Source organism: Rissa tridactyla, chromosome 1, assembly GCF_028500815.1.
Source record: "Rissa tridactyla isolate bRisTri1 chromosome 1, bRisTri1.patW.cur.20221130, whole genome shotgun sequence".
NCBI lineage: Eukaryota > Metazoa > Chordata > Aves > Charadriiformes > Laridae > Rissa > Rissa tridactyla.
Genome location: NC_071466.1, coordinates 83,796,860 through 83,813,607, shown reverse-complemented (window position 1 = coordinate 83,813,607; position 16,748 = coordinate 83,796,860). Strand labels below are relative to the sequence as shown.

Below are 16,748 nucleotides of genomic sequence, written 5' to 3'. Positions count from 1 at the left end.
TTAAATTTCAAAACCAGCTGATGATTTGGCATCGTTATTTGGAAGTCAGCATTCATTAGCTTACAGACAACTAGACAACAAACACACAGTTCCTTCTAAGAAGAAAATAAAATAGAAAGAATTGTCTTTAATTACTTCTCCCCCCTATTCAGGACATCAAAAGAAATACACAACATAGAGGTAATCAGAACTAGTGGCTTCTTCTGGAATAACAATTCTCTCCCATGTTTTACCAGGTGACAGATAAATTCTGTTATTTTATTTTTACATTGAGCCCAGGCAGAGTCCGTGCCGGATGATTACAAAGATAAGTTCTCCATCCAGTTGCCCACCATGATTATCACGGTCTGAGTGTTTGTGTTTTCTGTATGTGTTGATAAATGTCAAAAAATACTACATAAGTCACCATGCACTAAACTGTAAAAATACCTTACTGCAGAGATGAAGTAGTATTTTTTTCCTTTTACAGTGGAACAACCATAGCTTTCAACACAATAAGCATGAGTTATGAAAGTCTAACTTGAGAATGGAAAGACATGGTCTTTGCCTCTCAAATCACTGTTGCATTTGTATACCAAAGACTCTCTATACATATTTTATAGGTGCTGTACAGTAAGCAGAGTGGGCACGTGAGTGCACTGGTGCATTTACACACCTCTGTACCCCTCAAAATGCAAGTCCTTTGTCATTAACAACACCGGTTATTCAGCAAATTATTCAAAACAGTTGCTGGACTAAGTTTGCCAGTTTGGAGAGTAGATCGTGTCATCTGGAAATGTAATGCAAATTTTACTTCCCAGCTGAAGAGTTTGCCAAGCCTGGGAACCATCCCTTTCAGAAGCACTCCATGAGCACAGGGAAGCAGACCTAAAAACGTATAGCAGGTTTTCTTCCCTCAACCAACCTGACAGCAGTAGCTACTGCAGCACGGCACTGAAGGTGCTTCATTACTTCCACTCGGGGTATGTGGGGCCAGTTGAGGTTGACTACACAAAGAGAACCGGCATCTGGGACAGGCAGGTCCTACCAGATTAAATCAGAGCAACAGTTAAGCCTGCAAAGAAAGTTTTGGCTGCGATTCAAGTAACACTGTTATTTACTTAGCGAATAAAGAGACGCAGTACACAGGGTTATTTGGCCTGTGCAGTCTGCATACAGTTCAGCTTGAAGGAAAAAAAAAAAGCCACCGCATTTTAGGTATAAGGGCTGTATCATTCAGTTCACAAAATAAGAGATGAGCAAACGAAGAGGGAATGACTGTATACACGTGAAAAACAAAGTAGCCGTGCTGTCCTTACTCACCAGACTTCCACACAGATCACACAAACACAAGAGTGAAGTTTCCTTATCATTTCACTTAACACTATATAAACTTTAAGCCTTCTTGTCATTAAACACTAAAGGCAGAACCAACAGCTAATTCACCGTCTAATGCTAAAAATTGCTTTCCCCTGAACATAAGTATAAAAGAAAGCACAAACCACCTATTACCCCCCCCAACACCTTTAAAAGCCAGAATATTGAACTAATAAATATCAAAAAAATCTGGTGCAAGGTGTCTTTTTGTGGTCCAAGCACCTGTGTACACACCCTGCCAATACTGCCAAGCAATCATGACAACTTGTGAGTCAGAATTACATACTCATCATGAAAGGGGGGATCTATCATAAGAAAGCTCCTTGAGTGGAAAACTAATTGGAGGGGGGGTGAGAGAAAGGGGGAAAGGAAATAAAAACAGCAAACGTCACCAAAGAAATTAAGAGGCAAACTGTTTTCTGCCTACCACCACATTTAGAGATGGCAAAAAGAGTATTTTGAACACTGGACAGAATGTATGTCAGTTGTTACCACTGCAGCTTGGTAAACACATGTTGATGCAGTAATATTTCATGAAGCTAAAATAAATTTCAGCCATTTTGAGATAATGCCCAGTAGGATAAGTGTCCTCTAATTAGAAAGCTGCTCATTGCAGCACTGAACTATGAACCACTTGAAAAAAACCAAACTAATGGTACTTTATCTTGTCCTATGAAAGAAATATTTTAAACTTTTAACAAGAAAACAGAATTTCTCTTTTTGAAAAGCAGCATGTAACATGAGAAAACAGGATGAACTCTGACATTAATGGCTAATGAACACAAATGAAAGAGAAACACTTCAGCAAGCGTACGCTTGTCTATTCATTTCAAGGTCACAGAACACTATGAGGTCGAGATGAGCTTTAGAAAACCCAACAAAAAGCAAATCAACATTCTGCCATTAAATAAATACAAAGTGCTTTTGTTGAGATGAAGGCTTGCACTGACATCTGGAAGAGTGAAAGTTCCTCCCTTACCCTTTACATAGCAGGCTACTGTTAAATCTATTAAAGTCACCACAACAGGTAGCATACCCAGGCACCGTGGACAACTTGAATCCAATAGGCCAACAACAGAAACAGTTTGCAGGAGTACAGAATCTGTCAGCTTTCCACACTGGCATTTCCACCACCTTTTTGGAATATCCCATCTCAGCAATGCCTGTCACAGTACCTTAATGCCTACTAAAGGCATCAAAAGAGACAAAGAAATAAACTTAATGTTTTGCTTTGAAAGAGAATATTTGTTCTCAGTAAACAAATATGCAAGACATTCAGCACAAAAAAAAAAAAGATATTGGAAATCTTTGAACGAAGCATGTCAACTAAAGCAAAACAGGCTTGTATTCTACTATTCACATTCCAAGAATATTACTTAGAAAGTGGTCGTCTTTAAGACATACTAAATATTAGTCATCCAGACACACTATGTTAGCCATCTAGAAAGAAAGTAAAAACCACAACATTTTTAACTGTGCGTCTTGCTAGTACTTCCCTTGATATACGATATTTTTACACACATAAAAGAAAACAAGCAGAGACTGAGTAGTTCTTAATTCAAGTTTTTCAGTGGAATAAGTTATTGCTGTTTTTTTAGAGCAATCCTTTAGATGTATCCTTCAAGACTCCTGTAACCACCATCTTCTCTATCGCACGTTTTCAGTGATGTGAATGTGAGAGTAGAAAGGTAAGCACTGCAAAGCATGGAAGTGATGGACAAAGAAGGGTCTGCTAAAGTGTCATATATGTATAAAGAATGACAGAAGATATAGCAGGAACTGAAAAATTACTGTATGGTAACCCCTTGAAGTTTACTCCCGTTTGTGTCAAAAAAACAAGAAAGCAACGGTATTCGAAGCTGAATTAAAAATTCAGGCTAATTCATGCACCTATGAAACTTCCATTTCCAGCTTAGAAATGAAGAGCATTTGAAAAGCAAGCCATTAATATTCTCCAATTATTTTTTGTGGTTTCAGAAGCAGCACAGACACACTACACCAGCTTCTGTAAGATGTTCTTTCCAAGTTCAGAAATTTAGCATTTGAAAAGAAACCTTTTATCTCTTTAGACAGCTTCCAGAACCTGGAAAACATGTATATGGAAAGGATATAACCACAAGCTTACTGCTATGAATGAACACATGTTCATTAGCTAAAAAATAAAATAATAAAAAAATTAAACAACCTGGACAGTTCACCTTCTACAAGCAATGTAGGAAAATTAATCCTTTGGACAACCACTCTCCTCTTCTGCCTAATAAGGTAAAGATATGAAGAGAAATCTGTTTTTTAAAACAATTCACACTAATAGGAAGCCAGTTTCTTTAGACTGTGTGGCACAGGAGCAGGGATGGAATAGCTTGGTACATCAGGATGTGCACGATACACGAAGTCTGCATTTAGCCCTCAAAACCTGCACTTGGTTTTGCAGGTGCTTAGGAAAAGCTGAGAAACTCAAAGGCAGCAAAACAAACTCCACAGGCAGGAGGAGGAGGAGACAGAAAAGCCAGAGGATCCAGGAAAGACCTGAGGAATTTCAGAGGGGCTGAAGCAGCTCCTTCCCACTCCAACCCATCTTTTCCAGGATACCACCCTCTCCCCACATTCACTCAGGTGTAGGGTTCTCACATAGCCTCCTCACTTAGAACCATAGAATTGCCTAGGTTGGAAGGGACCTTTCAGATCACCTACTCCAACCACCAACCTAACTCTGACACAAACCATCACTAAACTTTATCTCTAAGCTCTATGTCTACCCATCTTTTAAATACCTCCAGGGATGGTGCCTCAACCACTTCCCTGGGCAGCCTGTTCCAATGCTTAATAATCCTTTCAGTGCAAAAAGTTTTCCTAATATCCAGTCTAAACCTCCCCTGGTGCAACTTGAGGCCGTTTCATCTTGTCCTATCGCCTGTTACTTGGGAGAAGAGACCGACCCCCACCTCTCTACAGCCTCCTTTCAGGTAGTTGTAGAGAGCGAGAAGGTCTCCCCTCAGCCTCCTTTTCTCCAGGCTAAACAACCCCAGCTCCCTCAGCCGCTCCTCATAAGACTTATTTTCCAGACCCCTCACCAGATTCGTTGCCCTTCTCTGGACCCGCTCCAGCACCTCAATGTCTTTTTTTGGTGAGGGGCCCAAAACTGGACAGAGTACTTGAGGTGGGGCCTCACCAGTGCCGAGTCCAGGGGGATGATCACTTCCCTAGTCCTACTCACTACACTGTTCCTGATACAGGCCAGGATGCTCTTGGCCTTCTTGGCCACCTGGGCACACTGCTGGAGCACAGCAATCATCAAGTACAGGGGATGAGTTTCACTCACCTTCCTGATCGTAGTGTCTCAAGCAGCAGACACACAGGGAGACAGGGACCACCTTGTTATTTCATGTATTGAGCTAGTTCAAGCTCAGCCACCAGAAGCCCCTTAGAGAAATACAAAGTTTCAAGAAGAAACTCAAGACTTAGAAAGAACTATCTCTTTTTTTTTTTTTTTTTTTTTTTGTGCAATGCTGAAGTGAATTCTTCCCTTTTTTAAATAGCAGTCACACAGATTACAGCACAACTAACCAATTAATTCAGCCACCCTTATGAAGCAAATAAACTCCTACCCAGGCAACAATGCAAGTTCATCTTCACATAAAGATCTGCTAGTCTTGAACAATTACTTCAATTCACTCGTGGCAAATAAGCCCTCATTCAATACAACATTCATTAACTTACCTTCTCCAATTTCTTCTCTCTTCCTACCTCTGCCACTCCTCCGCTATTACACGCTGTAGCCCCTATTCACCCTGCCCTCAGAACAAAATAGTGAAGTATAGATCATTCCCCACACATTCTTCTCTGTCCCTCTTCACTGTATGCCCTGGACGAGAAGAGCGCACCCCTTGCAAATGTGACAGGTAACGTACAGTACATAATGCAAAGTAAAAAACTATGCAGATAGACAACTTCATGAGAAAACTGTCTGCCTCTCTTCCTGGAAAAAAAATATTTTTCTTCAGAAATAAAAAGTAACGTTTTGGTTAACATCATCTGAGATTTTCTACAAGTAAAAAAATAAAAATCAGGAAAAGCAGATGCCTTTAAATTACAATTTTCATATGGTCCATAATGTAATGTCAGTAAAAAAAAAAAATGTGAATGTTGATCGTTTCTACCTGAACATGTAAACTACATTTTGACTTGATTAGTCACATCGCATAGTCAAAACAAGTGACACTTGTCTTTTCTGTGCTAAAGTTGAACAACCTGTTATGCATTGCAGTGTTAAACAAACAGCCCACTTCTTTCTAAAGTGGGCAAGGCCTTAAAGGTAGTGCTATAGTAACTTTCCATTTTTTGTGGGATAAAGGCCTAACGTCACAAGCAAAGCAGAATTTGAACTTAAGCGCTATTTGGGCAGGCTCTTCTACACGACTGCAATCTCCACTCTCTTACGGCTCCTGTTACGGATGCTTCATGAAAATCAGGCTTGTGATGGTCTCTTTTAGAGCAAGCCAAAGTTAGTGCCATTGTTCAGGCATTCAGGGAAATATGAAGCATCCTGGCTTTACTAATCTTCTTAGATACAGACTATTTCCAGATTTCTTCTCCACTTCTCTACTGCTCTGTTTCAGTCAAATACAGGGCACAAGTGAAATCCACGCAGCTCAGACTTGTAACACACACCTAGGTTGTTCTACATGGCTGGTGCAACTCTTAGTGCTTCTGGTAGCATTTACTACTATAGAATAATGGGCTTTTTGCTCTCTAAACATATGAGTACTGCCAAATCCAGAGTAATATAATCACAAATTCAAGATTAAAAACAAACAGTGAAACTGCAAAATCTATAAGCAAGGTAAGCAAAACCTTACAGGCTGCATAATACTGGAAAAGTATTTTATATAAATGTGTAAGCACTTACACGAGAAAGGCTGACAATTCATCTGAACAATAGAAACTTCATCATGCAAAAAGCTCTGGAAAATCTTCATCCTAAACAGGGTATGATCAGTACTACAAAATTTTACAAATACTGATTTTGCATTTTCTTCCTAAATAAGGTCATTTTCAACAATTATGTCTTCTCTCTCCCAACCCCCCAAAACAAACAAAAAAGTACATATACAGAAATAAATTCTGATGAACAGGAAGGACACTTTCTTGGCCTTTTTGATTGTCAATGTAAATCACTAAGTAGTTTTCATCAATCCACACATACGTACTTTTTGTATCTGTAGATATCTTTTAAAAAAAGGTCATAATACATTCCAATATGCCAAATCTCTTTCCCTTAGTTTCAAGATTTTCAAGCAGAACCCAAAAATAAACTCTATCAAGAACCAGAAGATCACAAAAGCATTCATACTCAACAATTAACTTTAGCATACAAATATTCCTTCTTTGTCTTCACCACCACCTTTTTATTCTTTGTTTAAGTCTCCTTTTTACCAACAGTTATCAAATTCTTGCAAGATAACCACCTATTCTCCAGAACTTTATCTCACCAAACTCCCATAGCTAAAACCAATACACAGCAATTCCCCTCACTAACTTTATAATAATTAAAGTGAAAAAGCTTGCATTCAGTACCCACTGACAATGCTTTTATAATAATAGAATTCTTTGAAAAAGAAAAGCAAGTGTTTCACTCAAAGCTGTTAACTTAAAACAGTTGTGAAAATACCCAAGTCAATCAGCAATCATTTTCCTTGCCACCAAAGAAAGTTATTTTTGTCTAAGCAATAAATCTCACAAGGGACTGTTCTTAAAAGATACTAATCATCTTTTTGTCACTTCCCTCTTCTATTTTAAGTCATCAGTGAAAAATATTTAATAGGATGCAGATTTGCATTACCCTCCACAACACTCATTCTACTTCTTCAAAGCGTTCTTACTCATTCAAAACTTTTTTTTTTTCCCCCAAAAAAATTCTTCTTTGTTGGTTATTAAAACTAATGAAAAAAAATTTCTGGTTTGATAGCCAATAATCAACCTATTAAAGGGAGTTTCTATAGGCTACACACTAAAGGACTACTGGTAGGGACAGAACACCAGGTTCTGATTTAGGTCAAAGAGACTTCTGAGCCTCTGAGCACTTCACATTTCTAGCTCCAATGTACTTTCACATGTTTAGATTTTAAGCAGTGTTCATTTCACTAGGCTTTGAACGTGCAATTAATTGCAGAAATTTATACTATTGGCACTGTTATTTGCTTCATTTCTAGTCAATGGAATAATTATCAGAAACAGAAGTCTCACAGGTTCTTTTAAAAGTCTTCAAACATACCTTCAATAAACGTACAACCTTTTGAGTTCACAAATTTCTTCAAGGTACTTCAGAAAACTTTAATCACAATAATTCATGATTATAAAAAGCAGTTTTAAGTACAATTTGGTATTATCAGAAGTCGCTTCCCATTCAAGGCATGTCCCTACAATATTTAAACACTGATACTTTATCAGCATCAAAAGTTTCCATCCTGTGGTAGATCCAAATAGGTTATGTGCAAACAGCCAGGAAAACGAGTAATCCGTGTACCCGGATGGTCTCACCTCATTTAATAGAGCTACTTGCGTGTGCATGACACAGCATGTAGCACTGGAAACCAAAATTACTTTTCCCCACGTTTGATTTTTTGCATTATTTGTCTTCAATGGTTACAGATCCTTCCCAGATGACAGTTCATTTTACAGGAGATGGTCGCTCCTACATGACTTTACTCAATTCTTCATCACATCAGTCAGACACTAAGTTGTGATATACTGACATAACTACTTGAAAATGCTGTCAAGAGCAGTAAAATACCCCTTCTCTGCCACATTACCAGCAGAGCTGAGAGCATGTATTATCCACTCGTTATTTCAGGTCACAGTTTGTATTTTCAACGAACAGCTTGGTGCACTTCCATAATGACTGAGAATGTTGTAAAATATGGAAACATACCCTCATTTTGTATTACTGATATGGTTAAGTAATTTTTTTCAATGTAACTGAAATTTCCCACATGAGTATGTCTGACTGCAAAGATAAGCAGGCTTCTCAAAAATCCAACCAAACAACAAAATCGCAAACAAAGAACCCCCCCAAAACTAAACAAAAAACTATAAGGCACCTTAGGCTCTTCCTGGTACCAGTGAATACAGAAGAAAGAAAAAAACCAACCTTTTCTATCTATCTTCTCAAGCCATATGAGACTAATTAACAGATTGACTTAAATGCACGCACACAAGAACATTGGTCCAAGTTTTGATTATAAAAGAAACTATCCCAGGATTGTTGATTCAACCATGTCACTAAGGATTTGACATCACAGATTGAAGTTCTCCAAAAAAAATCAAAACCAAATGGAAAAGCAGTCGTCCTAGAAATGAAAATATTATACTGAACCCACACATGCTTTGATTGTTCTTAAATCAGAGTGCACATTCTCAAAGTTGTCATTCTATCTCCTTCAGTAATTAGTAGTAGAAGGGGAAATAATAGCATTACTTGTGGAGTTTGTTTTCCTTTCTTTTTTTTCTTTCTCAAAAATTTCCAGAGACAAGGTTACTTCTGGTTACATCTTTTAAGCTCTGTATCACTAGGCAAACAGTATTTAGAGAACATACATATTTAGCAGAGTTGCATCATCATTCACTAGCCACTTGACAAGTTTACAGCAGTTCACAATATAAGGAGCGGTTTTAATAAGTCTCTAAACTGCTGAAGCCGTTATGACATACAACATTACTAACATCACAGACATTAAAGCACATGTCTTTATTATGTGTGTCAGCTAACAAAACAGACAAATAATAAAATATAAGGTAAAGCTCTTATATTAATGTGAATAGAAAAGTATCTCACTAAATGTAGTGCAGTCCTCGCAAGAAAAAAAGGTGAAGTAAATTCATGGTTATTTGAATTATCATCCAGTATAATAAAATCCTGTTTAGAATTAAATTACCTCCTTTGAGTATAAAAAGGATAATCATAGGCTTTCTTACTGACACAGTCTTTTGTAAATACTGAAAATAACTTACGAGCTATGATATTGTCATTTCAAAGAGCACTCATAAAAATTGTTCCAAAAATTGTATGTAAAATAGCATCAGTAATTTAAGTACACTTTTAATTGTCTCTCCATTAAGGTGGCTTTTTACATCACAGCAAAATAAAAACATGACGAGGAAAATCACAAGTAAAGAAAGATGCTATTCTAATAAACTAAAGAAAAGACAGGTAAGGAACCCAAAATCTTCTCAAATTCCTTAATAAATCAATCAATCAAACAACAGACTGACCCACCTCAGAACCTTAGACCTGGGAAACATACGTCTGCTTGGCCATATAAAAATAACTAAACCGTGAAGCCAAGCAACTTTATTCCCTGTAAAAACAAGAACCTAGCATTCAGAATCTACAAATACAGCTTCTGGTTTGTTAGATTTTAATACAGCTCTAGGAGAGGACCTTTCACACCAGTTTGGCAGGACATCTAAAGAACAGTATCTGGAGAGAACAGGACCAAGCACGGGGCTACAAAGGCAGAAAAATGAGACAACAATTGTTAAGACTCTGAGATTTGGAGTCTGTTCAGACTTGCTTCACTTTTATAAGAAGTAAGAACCCAAAAGCCCAAACATTTGTGCGGGTACCAAGTCAATCTATCTGACTAGAGGTGTCCAGCTATGGAAAGGTAAGCACAAAAGATGAGAACATGAGATGTATCGGCTCCATTGAAAAAGGAATTTGTAAGAGGTTCCTCCTCAGTGAGAAACACAGCCTCAGGTTTAGCATAATCACAGGGAAAAAAAAAAAAACCAACCATATTTGAGTGCTCTCTGCAATGAAGAGCTTGCAGGGTTATGGGATTGTTTTGTTGTTTTAAAGCTGATTCCAAGGGGACAGCAGGGATATGGCTATTCACATCCAGTTTTTAATGGAATAAATTTAAACTCAACAATAATGGATGGCAATGCAAAACTTGTAAAAAAAAAAAAAGGTAAAGATCTAGGTATTAGCCATTTACCTACCACATACCACAAATTAGCATTGCTGTTAAGGATGGGTCCATGTCTTACTGGTATCCTCCTGTTACATGGAGGATAATTATACTCTCTGTTAATTATACTTCTAACAGCCACAATGAGGTAGTACAGATATCTACTTTCTTACCCCATACCGCAGCCCCATTTTTGGGAGGCTTCCTCTCTGGTGACAAATGGCTTACATGAGCTCAGAACTTCTCCCGCAAAGGTAACAGTGTGACAGAGACGTCCAACCCATCCTTACCAGTATTGTCACAGCTTACAGACTGATGGCTACTCATGTGGACAATCATGTTATTTTCTACCTGGTGTTATTTGGCAGAGCTACAAACAGTAGCAGGGGCCCAAAAGCTATGTGTCCCAACTCTGGAGGGTCACTACCCCACTCAGTCACATACAGGTGGTATGCAGACAGTCATCTTTCCATATGGAAGTTTTATATCCCGCTATGAAAGCTCTGAAACAGAACTGACCTCTACAGACGTCACAAAAACAGTCATTCCCAATAAACAGATTTTCTAAATAAAAATATATTCTGTGAATACAGGCTTAAACTCTTGCTAACCTCTGTTGACTATTCTGACCTATTGTTTCATAGTTCATCTGTCCAGTACTGACTAGAAGCTTGACACTGTCCCCCTTACTCAGATTTACCTAGATCTGAAAATGCTCCATTTCATATTCGGCACAGCAGCACCGTCATTCCTCTGCTCCTGATACTATGCTCAAGCATTAACACTCCATACTCGTTCTACTCCTTCCCCAAGCAGCTGCTAAAAGCAATTAAAAGTGAATACCAGGCAAGACAGACTTCTGATCCAACCTAATCTGGCAATTTTTATGTGCACCTTATCTATCCTACTAATCCTCACTCCCAAATTACAGACACTACCACACCATACGTGCTTATGCAGCCCACACTACAGAAATATTCACCTGCCTTGCACAGCTCCGCATCGGAGTACTGATCCATTAAACAAGGCTTGTCAATCATTCTCTACACTTGGAAATTCATTACAAAAAAAAAGCGTTTGTTTTGTTTTTTTTTTCTCCAGAGAATGACGTTGCAAGATTTATAAAAAAACAATTATTCCACACCATTACTAGATTGGTGAATTTCCAAAAGGGGGGTGGGAGAGAGGCTTTGTCAGTGAAAGTGCGATCAGTATTTCTACATGATATTTTTGGTTTTGATGTCAGATGAGTATCTCCAATCTTTAGAAATCAACAGAAACTTTACCAGGAAGCATCGATATTTGATGCATAGTATGCAACATGACAGAGCTACAAGGGCAAGGAAAGAAAAAGATTATCAAAGATCACATCTGCCATAAATCCAGTTTGGAGTTCACTTCCATTTCTGCACACATCCTTTTTCCAGATTATGTCCCATATTCCCCACTCACCCAGCAACTGCGGACAACTGTTGAAGCAGTTGCAAAACTGAGAGTCTCTAAAAAACTCTACACACTGGTACCACATAAAAAACCTGCAGAGATAATTAAAACATTAAGTTTTACACATGCTATGTAAAATTTTATATACAATAGCCACCTTGTTAGGATTTTATACTCCATCTTAAGCTTATTCTAGATAAAAAGTCTTATAGATTAATTGATCAAGGCAAAATTTAAATTCTCACCACATCTATTAAAAGTATACTATGTCTTCAAGAAGTATCCCTCCCAGCAGCCATGCATAACAGAGCTTATCCGTGCCACTGCCTGAAGGATCGCGGCTGCAAACTACAACTGTAATAGCTGACTTGTAACCTAAAATGAGATCTGAATGCACAGCAAAATAAAATTTAAAAAGACTGAAAGTCATGAAAGAGTTCAGTACCAGCCAAGTTCAACACAACTTCCTGTAGGTAATCTGCCTGCAGTATCATGCTCTTAGTTAAATACTGTGTAGCAGCTCACTCCTTTCTTTCAGAAAGGCCTTCCTTCTAACAGCAAAGAAAGAACCGGCATTTTCAGGCAAACTAGTCTTTCAACCCAAACGCACAGAGGGATTAAAAATGGGGTTTACACTGGAACCTGTCTGCTCCGCAAAGCTCTCCTAAAATTGGAACAGATACCTAGCTGTTACCTAGGAAACAGCAAGTAAAGTCCTGTGTAAACTATTAGGTCATTTAACAACCAGAAAATTAGAAACGAAGAGAGTATCTCAGTACAGAAATGATTTAGTACAATCTACGAGACAAATTCAGTCCCTAAGTACTTCATATCCTTGAATCATGCGAAGCCAGATGCAAGCTTTGAAACTTTCAGGTTCTTCTAGAGAAATGCTATAATCTGCCTTTACTTAAATACAAATCTCACCATTGGCAACAGCTGTGTCTTCAAGTATGCAGAAAGCTACAGATTTTGTACACACCAACAAAGACCGAAGCTTACAATATATATATATATATAAAAACTGCCATGTACGAGACTTAACAACATTTCCAACCAGCATATCCCTTTCTTTCCCTTTGATTCGAGCTCAAGTGTGACATGAAGATCTGGGAGCTTTTCTAAAACACTGTTTCCAAACAAACAGAAGAGGTCAAACAATTCAGTTACCTAGAAAGAAATATCATACTATGTGACCGGCTCCTTATCTACGCGAGCATATTTTCCCTCTCCTCAAAGTTTCCACTGTAGCTGCTGCAGCTCTAGCGGCATCAGCCGGGAACACGACCCAAGGAAAGCCAAACGGGCCGCCAGCCTTGTAGCCGTCACATCATGTAAAATTGCTGCGAGCAGGATGAGACAATGATGTGCTTGAATGATAGCAGCTGTTCTGTGCTGGCATCACCACAAGCAGAGCTGTAATCACAGCCAGGTGCAATGGTGGGAATTTGGGGGGAATAAAGGCTACGCCTGCACCTGTGGCAGTCTCTAACTTCCAGCCATGCAATATTTGTTTTTTTAAAGACCATCTATCATTTTGACAAGCTCCCTACCTGAGCGTCACTGGAGCAAGCTGCCTTTTGTATTTTCTTAACGAGGCCTTTCCCCCTTTTGTACAGCATCCACTTTCAGCCTCATATGCGCTTCATAAACAGAAAAGGATATGGTAACTATGGTGTAGGAACCACTGAATCATAAGAATTCGAAAACACTCCTAGTTACTGTGATCAAAGCTAAATCCTTTAGGAAGATTATCCGCACCAGAACCCTGAAAAAAAACCCCTGCAACTCAAGTACTTTTATGCTGCACCTTTGAGATAAAGCGTGATTTCCCCCTGTTACCTCCAGTTATGTTTAACTATGGTGAGAACATTTCAACGGGGGCTGTTGTGGTTCTTGATCCATCTATGCAGCTTCAGGCCTGGCGACTCGCTGCCAACGCAACAGTCTACGGGGAGAGACCACAACTCCAGGGCCACGAGAAACAAGATTTATTCGGAAAGCCAAGAAAAAAATTAAAAAAAAGGCAAAAAATAACCCTAATCAAGCACCCATTTAAAACAACGAGAAGTCCACGCCTGACGAGCAAAGGGCAAGAGCCGCCAAACCCACCGGCGCCCCAGCACCCCTCACCGTGCGAGGCGGCAGCGCTCAGGAGCTGCCGATGATTTCACCGCTTCTCTAAAAATACCGCTCCCGGAGGAGCCGCCGCGTTCGAGGCGCCGCGTACCGAGCCGGGAGGGGAGCGGAGCGGAGCCGGCGGGGCAGGGCGAGCCCCTTCCCCGCGGCTCGGCCGGGCCGGGCCGGGGGCTGCCCCGCTCCCTCACAAGTTCGGCCTCCCCCCGCCCTCCCCCGGCAGGTGACCGTTACACGCCGCCCGCCCCGCGACCAACCGCCCCCCAACACCGGTCCCGGTGCCGGCTCCCATCGCCGCTTTTGCATTTTCAGAACCGGTGCCCTGTCAAGGCGGGCACCGCTCTCGCCTCAACCGCGGCCGCGCCGCGGCGAGGAACGCCCGCCGCGGGACGCCTCCGTCGTCCCTGAGGAAGGTGAAGGGAGAGAGAAAAAGAGAGAGGGGGCGACTACCCATCCCGCGGCAGAGCCACCTCCGCGGCCCCGGCAAGTGCCAGGGGCAGCGAACGCCCAGCGCCCCACCCCGACCCCCGGACCCTCGCCCGGCTGCGACGGAAGTTGAGCCCGGTAGCGGCGGCGCTCCTCACGCCGGGCAGCCCCCCACAGCCCTTCCCGCCCTCGCCGGGCAGCGGGACGCCCCGCGGGTGGCGGACCAGCAGCAGCAGCAAACACCTACCCGGAGAGCTTCCCAATCTTCACAAAGCTAAACACATCCATCCATGCAGCCGGCTGCGCTCTGCCCGTCGCACTGACTCACTCCAGCGGCGGCAGCAGCAGCTCCATGTCGGGAGAAGGTTTGCGTCCAGCGGCAGCAACAGCCCTCGCAAAAGCAGGAGCCGGCGGAGGCAGAGGCTGCTACCCCCCTCCGGCAGGGAGCTGGGCGTGCAGCATCTCGCAGGAGCCGCGTTCATCTGCGCCCAGCCCTCCCCCTCCGCTCCCCCCCCTCCCCTCCGCCCCGCTCTCTGCCTGCCTTGCCCCCTCCCTGGGGTAACTCAAGGCACGGGGAGGGGGCTGCCAGGCAAGGAGGGCTGCCCTCAGCCCCGGCCCCCTCCGCGCCGCGCACCGGGAGGCTGAGGGGGGAGGCGGCAGCGTTCAGCCGCCCGCTGCCTCTTCGCAGTATCCCCAGAGGAGGCAGGCGGAGGGGGGGGGCTGAGGAAGGTGGAGGTTGTAGAAGGGGGAGTTTCTCCTCTCGCCGGCAATGTCTCCCCCTCTCGTGGGGGAGCGGAGGGCGCAGGCGGCGGCGGTGGCCCGAGGGAGCGCCGCCCGCTGGCTCTAGCCCGAGGAGGCGCTGCGGCCGCCGGCAGCGGGCCGGGCTGAGGGGCCTGGCCGCCCGCCGCGGCGGGGCTCCCCGCAGGGCCGGCCGGAGCCGCGGCGACGGAGGGAAAGGGGTCGGGACTTGAGGGGGTGCCCTCTCTCGGCCCGGCTCTGCTCGCCCTCAGGCTTGAGGGCCGCCCTGGTGAGTAGGAGGGGGCTCCTCCCCAGTCGGGGAGCCGCACCCTGGGCCTGGGAAGGAGAGTGGGGAAAGCAGAGAGCCCTCTTCCCCCCCAGCGACCTGCCCTGTGCGATCACACCGCTCTGTGCTTCCCTCCAGGGTGGGGAAGGGCCTATTGGCCTTCGTCCCTCGCACTGAGTGCTCATCGATGGTGGACCTGGAGCGCTGACAGACAGCAGGGCTCAAATCTACTGCCTGGCTGTTGTCACTATCCAGTGACCTCTCTACCGATGCCGTAAAAGAAGACTTGGAGGAATGAAGTGCTCCTGATGGTGACAGGAACATGGCAAGGCTGGTTCGTGGCAACATAATTAAAATCAAGCATTCTTCATAGCCCATCTTGAGGAAAAATGATACATCCAAATGTCCTGACACAAGAACAGTAGAGATGCGCTGCCTTGGAAAGAGACACTGGAGTCCAGCTGTCCTACTTGCTCACTGCAAGCTTATGGACAGGAAGGCAAGTGAAATTCAAATTCATCTTCATGCAAGCTCTGCACTGCAATACAATAATTCTCGGCATGGAAATGGATTTCCTCCACCTCAGTGTTTTTATTTGTGTTTTTGTTCACTGAATAGATTGATACGCTCTTTAATTCCTGCCTTTACAGAGTTTTGGTCTCTTCTGCAGGCTTGCACCTGTACTCTCCCACCAACCAAGAACTTCAGAAATGACAGTAGAGCCCAACATGTAAACTCCAGCAGCCAGATGAAAACAATGCCCTTTTTTAATATTAAAACTTGTATTGATAAGAGAACAAAAAGAACAGGCAGTACGAACACTCGTCGTGAATTGGTTTCAACCTATTCTTTAAAACAATAACAACAAAGAATGATTGATCATCTATTTACACTGGGAGAACACTGAACTGCCAGCTAAAAAACACTTGCTGGCCTACCACAGACGTAAATTGCTTGGGCAAATTCTGAAATGCCTTAGGAAGTGTTTTATGCTAGTGCATCAAAATATTTATGTGGTTCTTACATGTAACTATATTTATTTATTGTTATAACGTGGTTTCTAAAACTGTAGAACCTGTGCCTGTCACTCACACTGCTGTATTGATTGGTAAAAGTTACAAAGATAACACAGTTTCAGCTGGTTAGAAACTGATTTATTTATAAAACTGTCATTATTTATTTATAGACTGAGGAGATAGGCCAAGATCCTACAAAGCTAAGTAAAGCTGATGAAATGATATACCATATATAAAATTGAGCACATATGTTCTGTATCAAACAAAGCTCCTGTCTTGAGCACTCCATGCTCCAAGGCTTGTCACATAAAGGTGCCTTAAAGTGTAGCGGTGAGAGCCAGAGAAGTGAAGAGGTTCTAGGGGGTCACTAGAATTTCT

General features: G+C 42.2%; 1 protein-coding gene across 5 annotated transcripts in view; it reads right to left on the bottom strand.

Moving 5' to 3' along the window:
• Nucleotides 1-16,748, bottom strand: part of FRMPD4 (FERM and PDZ domain containing 4) — a 352,077-nt gene that overhangs the window by 290,834 nt on the left and 44,495 nt on the right. For 3 of the 5 annotated variants that reach the window (XM_054189042.1, XM_054189063.1, XM_054189100.1), the window contains exon 1: nucleotides 14,578-14,713. The exons of the other annotated variants lie outside the window; for them this stretch is intronic. In XM_054189042.1, the coding sequence (XP_054045017.1) occupies nucleotides 14,578-14,618 (41 nt within the window). In that variant the 5' untranslated portion in view covers nucleotides 14,619-14,713. Of the gene's footprint in view, nucleotides 1-14,577; nucleotides 14,714-16,748 lie in introns of those variants that run through there. 5 annotated transcript variants of the gene reach the window in all.